At 44.9% G+C, this 15,349-nt stretch overlaps 1 protein-coding gene across 1 annotated transcript in view; it reads left to right on the top strand.

The window, feature by feature from the left end:
- The window catches only part of SEPTIN9 (septin 9), a 211,572-nt gene that overhangs the window by 37,530 nt on the left and 158,693 nt on the right, over nucleotides 1–15,349 (top strand). The window contains exon 2 of the mRNA XM_033139451.1: nucleotides 1,962–2,018. Coding sequence (XP_032995342.1) covers nucleotides 1,962–2,018 — 57 coding nt within the window. The remainder of the gene's footprint in view (nucleotides 1–1,961; nucleotides 2,019–15,349) is intronic.

The raw sequence follows: 15,349 nt of genomic DNA, 5'->3' as shown, positions 1-15,349 counted from the left end.
CATCACCAACTTCTGCTCCACCCTTTTCATGCCTCTTCTGGTTCTTCAAGACAATGAGGAAGGGGAACTTGTTGCAGCAGGAGAGGAAGACACCCATGACTCTTCACCAGCCTGACTCATCTCTGCCTCTTGGCCTCCTCCCATCCTCCTGCTTCAGCTTCTGCCTCTGATTCTGAACTTCTCTCTGCCACAGACTCTCCCAGCTCACTAAGCCCTGTTACCTACTCAGCTTCCGACACCTACCCTTCCCAGTCTTCTTCCTCTTCTCTATGTGACCACTCATCATTGTCCCACCACTACCAATCCCCAGGCTCTGAGCCATCTTCCCTTGGTGGTTCCCCCGCTAGTTCCTCCCACCACTCCTCTGTGTCCAGCCAGTCCACGACAGTTAATGGAGCTACATTTTCAGGGCTGGAGGCCCCTTAAAGATCTACAGCCAAGTCAGTGGAGAAAGTACTGTTTTTCAATTATAACAGAACCCCAACTACACCAGTGTTAGTAGTTTCAGATTGACTTTAGTCTCCTTTAGAACAGGAAAATTGTTTAGTCACATGTCATATTTCAATGTAATAATCCTTATAATGACAATAATACTTACTTAATGAAGGAAGCCACGTGGCACATATAGAGTCATGCAGACACACAGGGCATGAGTCACTTTTTCCCAGCAGACCTGTCAGCAGCAATCGTCATCACCTTTGTCTAGTTTCCTTGTGTTTGCTGCTTGTTCTGTCTCTATCCTGATGACATACAACTCTTTTTGAGATGTGATGAAGGTGTAGGCAAACTAAGGCCCGGGGGCCGGATCTGGCCCAATCTCCTTCTAAGTCCGGCCCCATGGACGGTCCAGGAATCAGCATGTTTTTACATGAGTAGAATGTGTCCTTTTATTTAAAATGCATCTCTGGGTTATTTGTGGGGCATAGGAATTCGTTCACCCCCCCCCCCCGAAAAAATATAGTCCAGCCCCCCCCCCCAAGGTCTGAGGGACAGTAGACCGGCACCCTGCTGAAAAAGTTTGCTGACCCCTGATCTAAGACTTAGCCACTTATTTCAGAACTGAGGGACAGACTGAATATCCAATAGCTATTTTCAGAATTGAATAATTAAGAAATCACAGCAATAGCAATCCAAGGGATGCTTGGCTTGTGGGTATGAATGACACGTGTTTCAAGAGGCTTGTAATGTTAGGTAATCAACTTCCCCCATTCCCAACAGTACTCCAGGGTGTCTAATGGCTGTGAAAAGTCATATATGAATGACAAGCAAAGATTTAGCAGGCAGAGCTTTTCTTAATAGTCATATGCTATTTTTGTTGGGGGAGGGTGGGAATTAAGTTCCTGCAAATCTCTTATCACATAGTTATTAAAGCACCAGGAGCCCTGCCAGGGGCAGGGGAAGAAAATCTTCCCAGAGTCCTGTGGGTATGGTAGTAATTCCTCCCCTGCCCCTTATATGACTGACTGGCTTTTGGCTATGGTTTCCTAAAGATGCTGTTTCTTAGAAATAGGAGTACAACCAAAGGTGATGATCCCAGGTCCCTTCCAAGCTGCTTCTTACTACACAAAAGGCATACATATAGCACTGTCTGACAGAGCTACCGGTTCCGACAATCTGGTCTTTGTTTCTGCAGTACATCAGGCAGAAACTTGAGAACCTAGCCTCACCATTGGCATTTTTAGCTCTTGATTCCACCTAGGATGTTTCTTGCGAAAAGGCAAACAAGATCTTTGATGTCTTGGGTTATAGTTGGTACATTCCTAACATGGGGATGGTGACTGTGAGGGCAGGGTGCTCGGCCAGATGGGCCTTTGGCCTGATCCAGCCGGGCTGAGATGTTTTTATGCAAAGTATCTGAAGTTCAGTAGTTCATACCTGTTTGCTAAATCTAGATCCCCTGGCAAGCCTTGTGCTTGCCATCACCTGCTTAGCCCCTAATGCCTATTTTTCCTTTACCGTAGGAATCTCAAGGACCTCCAGTGGGAGACTCCGAAGATTTGGTGACCCGACAAGTCCAAGTAAGCTGCATTAATATCTCTGTTTCTCTCTGACCTTCTACTCTCTGATGTAAAAGCTACACAGATCATGCCTGAGTGGCAGCCTGCATTTCAAAACAGACCCAGCCTGCCATCCCCATTGAGAAGAGTAAACCAGGAGCTAAAGAAAAATGCAGCAAAGCTCTTATAATATCTATTCCAAGGAACAGCTTGTAACGGGAACAGTGCGGTTGTCCAGTTGTTTAATGGATATGGAAAGAATAAGCAGGAAATTGCAACCTTCATTGTCCCCATAAGCTGTAATGGTGAGGGATGTGTTGGGGACCTGAACTGCAGCAGAAACACTTAATGGGTCCTAGATAACTCCAGCTTACAATTATGTTTATTGCACGTGGGTGTTTATATTTGATAAGTGATTTTGATGTAGAGTTACACTCATAATTGCAACTCAGTAATTCTCGCTCTGATAGAAAGCAGGTGGGTGGAATTTTTCTCTATCAAACAGGTGTTTCCTGGGCTCATTAGCACATCGTCTATCATCACCATTTGGAGCTTCTCAGGCTTTGAAAGATTATGCTTCTGTGGAATTGCTTTTCCACCAGTGGCTGGCTGGCTTAGCCTATGCACACACTGTACATTTAAAGCACATTCCCTCCCCCACCCCAGCCCAAATCCTGGAAACTCTAGCTTTTTTAAGGCTGCTGATCATTGTAACTCTGTGAGGAGCGAACTATAGTTCCCAGGATTCTTTGGAGGATTTAAAGATATGGTGTGGCTGTGGCCTTAGAAGGCTTTAGCACTCTAAGTATACAGACTAGGGCCAGCCCAATACCTTTTGCTGCCTGAGGAGGGAAGACAAGATACACACACGCCAAAGCTTCCTTCAACACTGGCAATGGGGCAGTGCACTTGAGGACATCGAAGTAGAGTAAAGAACACAAGACAGACGGCATAATACACACACACACACACACCCCTCTGCCTCTCTCAGCACCTTGTGGCTGTGCTGCTTCTCCCCAACGTCTGCTGTCTGACTAGAGATGACATTGATCTCTTCAGTGGCATGCTGCCTTCAGTTCTTTGAAGGAAAAATGAAATATGAACACAGTTAAAATGTAATTGTATGAAAGCAGTTTTATTTTATCATTTTATTTTGCATTTTTATATACTGCTGAGTGGTTTACAAAAACAATGCATATGATAAGTATTATTTATTTGTTTGATTCTTTATTTATATTTATATACTGCCCTATACCTGGAGGTCTCAGGGTGGTTCACAGAACAAAATCAAAATGTAAAACCACAATACGTATCATCAAAATAAAAACAACAACCCACTAACACGCCCCCCCCCAAATTAACCACATTTTAAAAGGGCGTAGGATGTCGATCAAATCAACCAAAGGTTAAAAAGGAACGTTTTTGCCTGGAGCCTAAAGGTGTATAATGAAGTATGTGTGTAAGTATGTGGATAGATAACAAATGATGAACCTGGAAAAAAAATGCAAACCAAAAAAATCAAAGCAAAAACCGAAAGATGCCCTCCCAGAGCAAAAGAAAACAGCAGCACATTTTGAAAACCTCTTAAGAGTTAAGGCTCCCTTCGCTCTTCACCCTCTCTCTTGCCAAGGAACATCTTGACAAATTTTCCCCACCGTGAACCTCCCACCCCCAATCAAGCCGCCTCTATAGAAAAATAATACGGCCAGCTGTCTTAAAGGAGCAGGAAAAATGGATTGCACAAACATGGGCTTAAATATCAATCTTCATAACAGAAAATGTGCACAGCATCCTGAACTGGAAGACACAAGGCAGAACCCTATTCATCAAACACACCGATCCATTGGCTGATTGGTTGTTGTTGTTTGTTGTTTTCAATCTCCTTTCAATTGCAGTTCTTATTTGTGTACTTTTTAGTATTATTTTTGCTTGATGCATTGTGAGTAATGCCATGTCTATGGAATAGAGGCAGCCTGGCACAGACAGGGCATTGCATCATTGAATAATATGCCCCATGGATACCCACTGACTACATCATTTGGATGGATTCAAGCTGCAGGTGGTTCTCTTATTTTTTGAAAAGCAACACTGACTTCTTTGACAGAATGTTGCCGCACGTGGGGTTCCTCATAGTCTTTGCATGAGAAGCAGATTGTAATGTAACAGCCATTCCTGACATAATGTTGTTTTATGGGTAGTGGATAAATCTTGAACGGTTGAAGTTTGCAGTCCCTTTTATCGTCTAGAAATAGACTGAGCTTCCTCTTGCTCCTCACACATTCAGTGGGAATTCCAAAGAGGCATGGTTCATTGGTAGAATAGCATACCATTCAAGATGATCTTCAGCTAGATGTTGACCTGATGATTAACTAGTTTGTTTCTGCCTGTACTAGATAAATTCAGCATTTATTGATTCCCTCCAGAAGCTCCCTTCATCCCTCACCATTGACCGTGCTGGTGGAGCTGATGGGAGCTGTAGCATAACATCAACTGATGGGGCACCATGTTGGTGACCCCTGATGTTGATGTTAGTGACAAAAGTGGGATTCAACTAACGAGTCCCATCAGCAGAAGTGCTGTGCAAGGGTTTCTGCTTGCTCAATGGGGCTCCCCCACCCTTTCCTCCCTCCATGGCTTCAGAAATTGATTCAGGGTGGGCCGGGAGAGCTCCCAGTAACAGTGCATGGGGCAGGGAGGATCTCTCCATCAGGCAAACTGAAATGCTTGCCCTGATGGAATGATTGCTTTAACATGATGTTGAATCCTCCCTATTTATTTTTCATGGCTGAAAAAAGCAAAATATTAAAGCCTGCCTTGCTTATGAACTATGAGAGATATCTTTTCTTTATTGAATTCTTAGATATCACATATGTATTTCGCTACCTCAAAAAATGTACCTGTATTGATGTTTTGTTAAAATACAAACTGGTTACATTTAAATATATAATTTCAAAGGCAGATTATTATCAACCAAAGACTCCTTAATTTTTCAGTAACCCTACTTCTTACACATGGATCTCCACAAATTATAGTGATCAGTTTGAAGGCATGTTGTACAAAGAATAACTTGTCTGTCCTTCCAATTGGCTGGATCAGAAATTTAGTTTAATTCCTTCCAGTTTATCAGGCCAAGAATTGATGTTTGCTCTGCCCACTCAACGTTTCCCCCTTTCCCCTGCATGCTGGCTTTGGGGCTTCCATTCTTGTTAGTTTAAGCCACAGTTTCCTGTTACAGCTCTGAAAATTTCAAGTTTTTCCACATAATCATATTTATATTGTGTAGCACCTTTTCCCAAAACCTAGTGAGTATATGGCTTTGTAGGAACATATGATCCTGGTAACCAACTTGGACAGGTGGGTGGGGCAGCCTACCTGTCAATCAAAGAATGTAATTATTTTGTTGTTGCATTTGCATATTATTACATAAAGTGTATATGTGCATGTTGTAAGGAAAGATTGCAATTGTTAGTCTCTTACCTTAAATATCTGGGGGGGGGGGGGCTGAGGTGCACTTTCCAGTGTTGTAACTATTGAGCCAATAAATGTACATTGCCAATTTCCCTTTATGATAGGCATGGCCAAACTTGGCCCTCCAGCTGTTTTGGGACTACAACTCCCATCATCCCTAGCTAATGGGACCAGTGGTCAGGGATGATGGGAATTGTAGTCCCAAAACAGCTGGAGGGCCAAGTTTGGCCATGCCTTCTTTATGAGAGAGATGATGGGGCTACAATAGCCTCTTGCCAGGGGATGTAGTGACACCACCTAATAGCGTTTGACACATAACATCTATCTAGTATTTACTGTCTGTCAGCATTTGAGAGATATCACGCAGTGATAATTAACACTTGACAGTTGTTAGCATAGGAAATCTACTCGCCATTTGGAACCTGCTGAAAATTAAAATATTCAAGAGAGGCCAATGTTCTTAAAGCATTACACTTCTTTTGTGTGTGTGTGTGTGTGTGTGTGTGCCCATGCCACCTTAATTTTCTGCTTCGCAATGCCCTCCAAATCTATTGGTGTATACTCCTTTGAGTTCTAGCCCAGCTGGAGAATTGGAGGGCTGGACACAGAAGGCGTCTCACAGCCTGGTGTAAATCTGCAGGCACCCTACAAATAATCTCTTCTGCTGAAACCTACCTCACACATGGGATGCTTTGGATCTAACATTGGCCCAGGCATTGCCAAGGCAGGCAGCATTTTCCCTTCATGCTTTCTCCCTCTCTCCCCCACAGCAGTCAAGGAGCTGGTTAGCTACATGCCGGCTGACATGGCCCACCTGCATTGTCTGCCTCCCTAGATGAGATCACTGGGCTTTCTTGTGGCTGCCTCTGTCCGCATTTGTCCTGCTTGCCAGGCGAGTCACCCCAGCTGCATTTGCCACTCGTGTCAGAGAGCTTGCTCATATGCACATACAGCTGGAGATAATTTAAAGGGGACTTTAGAAGATGGGTATGTCCTACTTGGGCACCGGTGGCTACATTGTTTATCAGGAAAGGATTGGCCCAACCAAGGGTGGGAGTTCAAAATTCCACACAAAAATGTGTATGTTAGGAGATGTTTGCACTAAAATGCAGGCACAATTTTATGCGGTCTTTTGTTTTTGTTTAAATCACAAATTGCTGCAGAACTGTGGGGAAGGGAACATGCAATTGGAAAAATGACAAACGGAGAGAACCAACCTGAAGAGGTTTGCCCATCCCTAGTTCCAGCTTTGCATCTGAATGGGTCTCCTTTCATCTAGATTGTCAGTCACTTCCTTCCTGAGCAATCTGTATTTTTTACTTTAAAGGAAGTCATACTTTGTTCAGTGAGGCTCACTCCCTAGTCAGTGTGTTCAGGATTGCAGCCTTTACAGCAAAGGGTGGATTCCAGAGAGTGCAAATGGACTTCGGTTTATGATACCATACTTCTCCTCTCCCATGCAGCTTTGCTCCAGCTTTGCTCCAGCTTTGCTCCAGAAAGTCTGCCAATCCTCTGGGGCAGATTTTGAGGGTATGTGGAGGGCCCCAGGGACGTGAAATCCTGTTGCATGAGTGGAAGGCTGTTCCACTTGTGTACTGTCAGCATTAGATATAACCCGTAGGAAGCTTTTTAGATCAGGTCACACTATTTGTCCACCTTTCCCAGTATTGTCCTGACCCTTTGGTTCTCCGGAATCATAGGTAGAGAGGTACCATTGAGCTACAGTCCCAGACATTACTATGGAGTTATAGTCTCTTGTTGTACGGTGGTGCTATTGAATCTTGAGGTCCTGCTGCAACTCTCCCTTCTTTTTAGCCAGTTCCCAAGCTTGATAGATCAATCATTTGTCTTTGCTTTGTCTCGTGATGCTTCAACTGGCATTTTTGTTTGTTTGGTTAGGGTTTTTTGGAGCTATGTGGAGAACAATCCTTGAAGCAGGCAGCAGGCATTCCTTATCATTATGTATGCCTGTGCAGGGCACAGTGCAAGAAGCCTGACCTCATTTTGCAAATGCAATCAGAGTAAATGCATGCCAGCAGCATTGTGCCCAGCAGCTGCGATTCAACAGATCCAGGTTACACTATTCTCTACTATACCACAGATTTTCCATCTGTGATATATTAAAGAGGGTTGTCTCATGGCTGTCTTTCAACTAGACCAGGGTGGACAAAGGGTAGGTCTGGGTCTACTAGGTAGATGTGCAGTAGATCAGCAAAGGTGTCTGAGACTGACTCCCATCGGTTATAGTGGGAGCAAAAAGTGTTTCTCCCTTCAAAATTATTATGTGATCCTAAACATGTCTACTCAAAACTGTTGAATTTAGTGGGGCTTCCTCACATGTGATTGAGGTTAGGTTTACAGCCTGAAATTAAGAAAGTTTGGTGGTGGTAGAAAACAGGAGTAGATTTGTGTGTGAAAGGATAAGGGTGCAAGCTCCAGTTCTGATATCAAAAACAGATTCCTGGCCTCAGTTTTGTAACGATGAAAGGATGGATAGTTGTTCACAAAACAAAGCACAATGGAATTTAGTTATGTCTGATTACTTTTTTTTTTTTGGTGTCATTCCAGATTACCCGTTGCTCAAACACAATACACCAACAGAGAGATAAAACACACTCATTATCTGTTAATGCTAACCAATATGTATCCACATGGAATGTAATAGCCTTGGGAGTAACAGTAGACTGTGCTGGGAAGGCAGCAAACTAACTGCACAAGACTAGACAGAGTTTTACTCCATAAGGAGCTTCAGCAACCAGGCAAGCAGAGGTGAACTATTTGCAGCAAAGGTGTTGAAAGGTACCGTGGTGATGATGCTTTGCTGTTGTGAGAACTGAAGTATGTGGGGGATGGGGTGAGGGAGAAGCAGCTCAGCTTCCCCCCTTTACATATTCTGCTAGCACTGCAATGCTCCTCTCTGTGTGTGGGACTGTGGGTGCGTGTGTAGGGTCCAGTATGAAGAGAATGACTCTTGGTTCAAACCGCCAAGAGAAAATGGCTAGTGTCCTGTTTGTGAAGGTTCGTCTGGTGGTCCTTTTAGGGAATAGGTGTGTTTCACTGTACTGCATGTCTCTCCCTCTGCATGTATGCGTCTTGTAGGAGAAAAGGCCAGGTCAGGAATGTCTTGGAATTTCTACCTTATACCATGGGCGAGTGGAAATTAGAGAACGGTCCTCTGGAAGGTCACTAGCAGGGTTCTGATGACCAGCTGAGTCCTTGCAAAGAGTGCTGGCTGTGAGGAACTGTGTTTTGTACCCTGACCAACCCTGAAAAAGTTACAAGCCAATCAATTACAAAAATATTATTTGGTCCTCTTATTATGGCATTTTGAACATCCTAACCTCCACCCATTCTTTCCTTCTCATGTACCAAAAAATATTTTACTTCTGAGACTCAGTTTTGGTGGTTAGGTTGTTTTTCTTTTTTTGCAAAAAAAGCATGAGCCATATTGATGTCCAAGCTGAATTCCCCTTCTGTTCCTCCCCATGGCCCTATAACTTGCCTTCATAGATATATAAATAACTGTGTCCAGAAGGGAAGGAGGTAGAAGTAGAGAGAGCAGGAGCTCTCTGGCCATGCCCAAGTTGGGGTTGTAAAGGCAAGATCTTTCAGCTACTCTGCAGTGCTTTCCAGAAACCCTAATTGTAACTTAGCCACATAATAATGTACCCACATCTAAATCTGTCCTCGGACCAGAGCTATTCATGGAGTACAAGTCGAGACTTTTCCTTCCTGTCTCAGGACTGCTGGAACTGGGTCCAGAGAGGAGTGTTTGGGTACAGAGCAATGTTCAAAAATAATTCTTCATGAGGTCTTCCCTTTTCTGAATCAAGTGTTTCTGCTTTTGTATATTTAGGTTATCATAGCAAAGTTTTATGTTTGTTTAAAAAATATTTTCCATCTGAAGTGAGCAGCTTGTGTGTGAGACGGAGACAGACAGGTTGCAGTGTGTATATGAGAAACAGCCACTATGTCTCCCACAACCTTGAGACAAATCTTGAGGTACCCTCAAGGTGTATATCCTTTAATGCAGGGATAGGTTAATATATCATTTAAAGCACAGAGTGGTAGAGCCTATGTCCCTCCAGATATGGTGTAACTATAGCTCCCAAGCCATTTTGGCACCTGAGGAAAAATGACAAAATGGTGCCCCCCTCCACAATAGCGAAGAAGCGGTATGTGAAGATCTACATCAGAAACAAGCAAGGCATAAAGTTCTACTTTGGGATCTGCTGCCCCTGTGGATCCTGCCGCCTGAGGCGGTCACCTTACTTTGCCTCATGGGTGTGTGGCCCTGGCTCCCAGCATCCCTAACCATTGGCCATGTTGGCTGGGGCTGGTGGCAATTGGAGGTCAACAGCACCTTTAAAAAGTAAAAGGTAAAGGACCCCTGACAGTTAAATCCAGTCGCAGACGACTCTGGGGTTGCAGTGCTCATCTCGCTTTACAGGCCGAGGGAGCTGGTGTTTGTCTGCAGACAGTTTTTCCAGGTCATGTGGCCAGCATGATTAAGCTGTTTCTGGCACAACGGAACACCGAAACCAGAGCAGCGCATGGAAACACCATGTACCTGCCAGAGCGGTACCTATTTATCTACTTGCACTTTTTGGTGTGCTTTTCAACTGCTAGGTTGGCAGGAGCTGGGACCAAGCAACAGGAGCTCACCCCGTTGCGGGGATTTGAACCACCGACCTTCTGATCGGCAAGCCCAAGAGGCCCAGTGGAAAGGCTAATCTAGACACTGGAAAACACAGTGTGCTATTAGATATTTTTTCCCATCTCAAAGCAAATTCCTTCTTTTCTGCTCCTTCAAGCAGCATGTCTCAGTGTGCATGAAGGACCTTGCGTAACAGAAAGGCCTGGAGCTAGCAAAATAACCTTCAGTCACTCTGTATTCCTGGGTGCTAGACAACAAGTCTTTTATTCCCCCTCCCTTCAAATTCAGCTCATTATTTTGGGGGAGGCAGTTAGACTAATCACCTGGGAAAACTTTTAAAATTTAAATAGCCTAATAATGGGGCATCTGCTACTGGATCTTAGCACTTTATTATATTGGTGATCAATGGTTAATGCATTCCACATGGGTGATCTCTGTGCTCCTGACTGATGGTTTGCCACAAAAATCTTAAGAAAGTAAGTAAATATACCAGAAAATGTTTGCCATTTATCCTACTAGTTTTGTCTGGTCACTGGTGTCCCTATTAAAATACTGCAGGCAGCATGTAGTGGCAGACTTTGGGCTCTCAAATTGCAGCAGCACTCTGTGCGACGCTAAAATTTGGTGGTCGCCCCACCCCCCCAATCTCTCATGCTCCGTTCTACAGCATAGTTGTGGCACCCCCTGCAGTGTGGCACCCAGTGCGGTTGCATCGGTCACACTACCCTAAAAACACCTCTGCAACATGGCTCTGTAAGACCTCTGCCTTTCAAAATAGGCCAAAGGTAGCCAACATGGCATCCTCAATATGTTGTTGGGCTCCAGATTCCCATCATCCATAGCCACTGTGGTCAGTGGTCAGAGATTATGGGAACTGTAGTCCAGCAACATCAGAAGGGGACTACCCATGTAGTAGGCAATGCTGGGCTAGTTGAGCCAATTGTCTGGTGTGCTCTAAGGAAGTTTTGTAAGGGCAGATACGGTACTGTGTATGTCATGTGTGGTGCATGGTGCTTGGACCAATGAGAGCACTGCATTCCTTGGAAATGCTATGTTCATTGTCTGTACACTGTGGATAATCCCAGCATCCAGCCTGGGATTCCCTTACACTTCCTGCATTTCTGAAGCTTCTCAGAATATCCAAAGCTGTCTGAGCTTGGCTGCCTGCATAATGGATGCTTTATTTGTCTCTCTGTTGTGAGCACTCCCCTTGTTGCTTTGGAAAGGACTTCTGAGCATGAAAGACAAGGTCTGTCCAAACCGAAGTTTCAAGCCTTTAATTGAATTTTGCTTTTCTTCCTGTCCCCACACCCCATCCAAGAAAAAGCTTTCCATGTCAGCAGCTAAAGATGATGGCTGGCTAGGCTGAAAGTTAATGAAACTTATATGCACATATTTATCTGTGTAGAAAGATACTTTTTAATTTTTTTTAAAATCTTAACTCTCCTGTGAGTTTTGCAAGATGTTAGCTGCATCCAAAACATGTAGACAGAATACAGCAAATCACTCACTCACACACACACAAACATATTTTATACCTTCAAGCATCTCCCATTCTCAAACTGAAAGAAAGCATACATAAAAGAAATAATAGCTTTATAAGGACTTCCCCACAACTTTGCCTTTGCTTGGAGGTACTTGGAATAGGGTATATTCCTGGCACACTGCTACTTATTTATTTTTAATATCCTGCCATTCTCCCAGTGCAACACGCAAGGCTTATCTACACTTAGCTTTTGTCCTGCTCTTTCCAGCTCTGTGCTTTAAAACTCCAAGTCCAAGCACACTCTCTTTTTGTCCAAGAGCTTTCTCTGTGAAAAGCCACTCTTTAAATCACAGTTCGGGTTTTCTGTGGATTGCTGTTTGCTCCAATTCAGCTTTAAAGAGTGGATTTTTGCGGGGAGAGCTCCAGGGCAAAGAGAGAGTGTGTGTTCTGACACAGAACATTAAAGTGCTTGGAAGGTGCAGAGGAAAGGCAAGTGTGAATAAGCCCTTAGACAGATACAACTAAACACACACTATACATATTAAATATTAACTCTATTAAAGGCAGTTCTGGATGCATCTAAAATCACAACATGCAGCCTCAGAAGACCCTGCCTCAAAAGTTTGTCAGAACGGAAGTATTTGCTTGCCAATAAAAGGAAAACAGAGAAGGCACCAGCCTAGCCTCCTGTGGAAGGGAGTTCCACAATCCAGGAGCAGCCACCAAGAAGACCCTCTTTCATGGCCTCACCAAACATCCCTGTGAAGGTGGCAGAACCAAGAGAAAGGTGTTCCCGGAAGGTCCCGAAGCCTGGGCAGGCTCATATAGGGAGATGTGGTCCTTCCAATAGCCTGGACCCAAGCTGTATTGGCTTTGTAGGTCAAAACAGCTCTTTGAATCATGCTCAGAAATGGCCTGGGGAGTGATAACAAGGAGTTTCTGTTCTTCCTGTAATCAGCTGCATAGCACACCACTATATCACACTACTGCTATATAATAATAATAATAATAATAATAATAATAATAATAATAATAATAATTTATTATTTATACCCCGCCCATCTGGCCGGGTCTCCCCAGCCACTCTGGGCGGCCTCCAACAAATATCAAAATACAATACAGAGTCACAAATTAAAAACTTCCCTAAACAGGGCTGCCTTTAGGTGTTTTCTGAATGTCAGGTAGTTGTTTATTCCCTTGACTTCTGACGGGAGGGCGTTCCACAGGGCGGGCGCCTGAGCAGGCCACGTAGCCATGTCTTCTGTATTATACAGTTCAATGAAAAATGCAGAGTTTCTTACCATGTATGGAAAGGCATAGCTTCTTGCTTAACTGTCTAATCCTGCAAGATGACTGTATAAGAGATTGCAGGCAGAAAGGAGCATCCAGAGTTGCACTGGCAGATATGAAAGACATTAAACAAGCCTTCCTGTGTCAGAGTATTTGAAGGGATCCTATAATTACTCAAGGTTTAGAAGGAGTGACTGAGTGCCTGCTGCTCCTACTTTTTCTCTCTGAAGGGACCACATTGGTTGGAATGCATCTGTCTGATCCCACATGCCACTTCCTGTCCTGTTCACCCACCCCCAGTAACCCGAATGCCATATTTAGCAGACGTGTGGGGAAAGCACATATAAGTTCAGTGCCTGCCTGCCTGCCTGCCTGCCTGCCTGCCTGCCTGCCTATGGAGGCTGCAGCCCAAAAGGCAGAATTCTCAGCCGCTTCTCCAGCTTCATGGGAAGATGATTCATCTGTCCTAATAATCTGGGGATGGAAATGAATCACCAGATAAATGCAGACCAGCAATGTCATGTGCTTATAAGAGAGAGAGAGAGAGAGAGAGAGAGAGAGAGAGAGAGAGATGTCATTTGGGGGATGTAGTCAAGCCATACTCATTCTCCATGATGCAAAATTATTCCACTTAGTCAGCATGGGTCAAGCAGGCTGGAACAACACATCTAAATTTGGAGTCCAGGCCCTGGGAAGGATATTCTCAAACATGGGAGGGCTCTGGAGGAAGCCGTGACAGCTGTGCAGATAGACAAACACTTGGAAGGACATTTTTAATGTAACCCCAAGGACTGCTTCTCAAGCATCCTTTGTTGCGAGGTACGTCCCAAGCGTTGCAAAAGTCCGCTTGACCTAAGAAGATCAGTGAATGGGGAATCTCTAGTCCTAGGGTGTGGTCTTAAGGCACATGAGGCTACGCAAGTCTGGGTTTGGTCGGTGCCTAGACAGGATACCACCTGGGAATCACCTGCACCTGCTACTTTGGGTTCCATGGAGGAATGAATGTGGAATGCAGGAGGCAGTGATGGCTTTAAAATGGATGATTTTAAAAGAGGATTAGATGGTGGCTATGTTCTGCCCCCACTGTCAGAGGCGGCATGCCTCCAAACAGCAGTTGTTGGGAATTGCAGAGTGCCGTTGCACTCATGTCCAGCTTGCGGGCTTCTCACAGGAATCTGGTTGACTCCTGTGAGGACAGGATGCTGAACTAGATGGGGCGGGCCATTGGTCTGATCTAGCAGGTTCACCTTATGTTCCTAAATAAATAGAAATAAATACATCTCAGTTCAGCCAACACCTTTGCCCCAAACCTTGCAGTTGTTCTTGCAAACTTTATGTCGACAATAAGACAAAGGATGAGTTCATAAGGCTCCCAGTTTATGGTTGAGCTACATGTGGGTGAAAAGTGCAAAATGAGTCTCTGGCTTACACACCTATCCTGGAAGCATGTGTGGCAGGCAGGCAGTACATGAACTGAACACACATACATTCTGCATCACACATGTTCTGCATGCAGTCTATGGGTGCATAAAATTTCCTCTTAGTCCCACACCCCACTGCCTATGTAAAACAGGTATTTCTCCTGTTCGCATCTGTCTGTCCCAAGAGACAATGGAATGTGCCTCCAGGAGTGAAGTCAAACAGCTGCATTAGCAGCACCAAAGTGACCTTCCCTGGGCTGTGTATGGAGTCCTTGTGCTGTCCAGATGACATGACCGCCCTCTCAGCCTCACTGATGGAAAGCAAAGCAATATGTTTGATGCCAGCATGGCTGCCAGTGTTTCCAGAAAGAGGTGTACAAGGTGCTATTCAACCGTCTTAGGGAATCCACTCAGGTTTTGTGTCAGGTTTACTGCACTGGTATATTAAGCAGTGGCGGAGGAAGAGGAGTGCGGGGGGAGTGCACCACCCCTGGCAGCGCGATCCTGGTGGGGTGCCATCGCAGCTGTCGCCCCACCCGCACTGGGCGCCATGCCCCGCAGGTGGAGTGCCACGCCCCCAGGATGCCTGCCACGCCCCCAGGATGTGTGCCAGCCCCCCCCCCGGTCTGCTCTCTGCCCCCCGGTGCTGGAGCATGAAGCTCCGCAATGATATTAAGCACTGTAATAGTCAAAGTGGTATATTTTATTGGATGAATGGCATGGACACAGGGATGGGGCACCTGCAGCCCTCTGGATGTTTTTGAACTCCTACTCTTATCTGACCCAGCCAGCATGGTCAATGGACAGGAGTGATGAGAGCCATAGACCAGCAACCACTGGATTGTCACAGTTTCCCCACCTTTGGACTAATTTGTTTCAAGTAATGGCTTTGGAGGCTCCTGCCTCTCTTTTCTGGAAACTGGAATGGGAGATCTGAAGAACATTTTCAGGCTCAGCAGCTTGTGGGCCTGGCAACATTTGTTTCCACAGGAGTGCTTTCTAGAGTGATTCCAGTGCAGGCCCATTTGTT

The sequence above is a fragment of the Lacerta agilis genome, chromosome 2 (assembly GCF_009819535.1).
Source record: "Lacerta agilis isolate rLacAgi1 chromosome 2, rLacAgi1.pri, whole genome shotgun sequence".
Taxonomy (NCBI): Eukaryota; Metazoa; Chordata; class Lepidosauria; order Squamata; family Lacertidae; genus Lacerta; species Lacerta agilis.
This window is presented reverse-complemented; position numbering and strand designations above follow the sequence as displayed.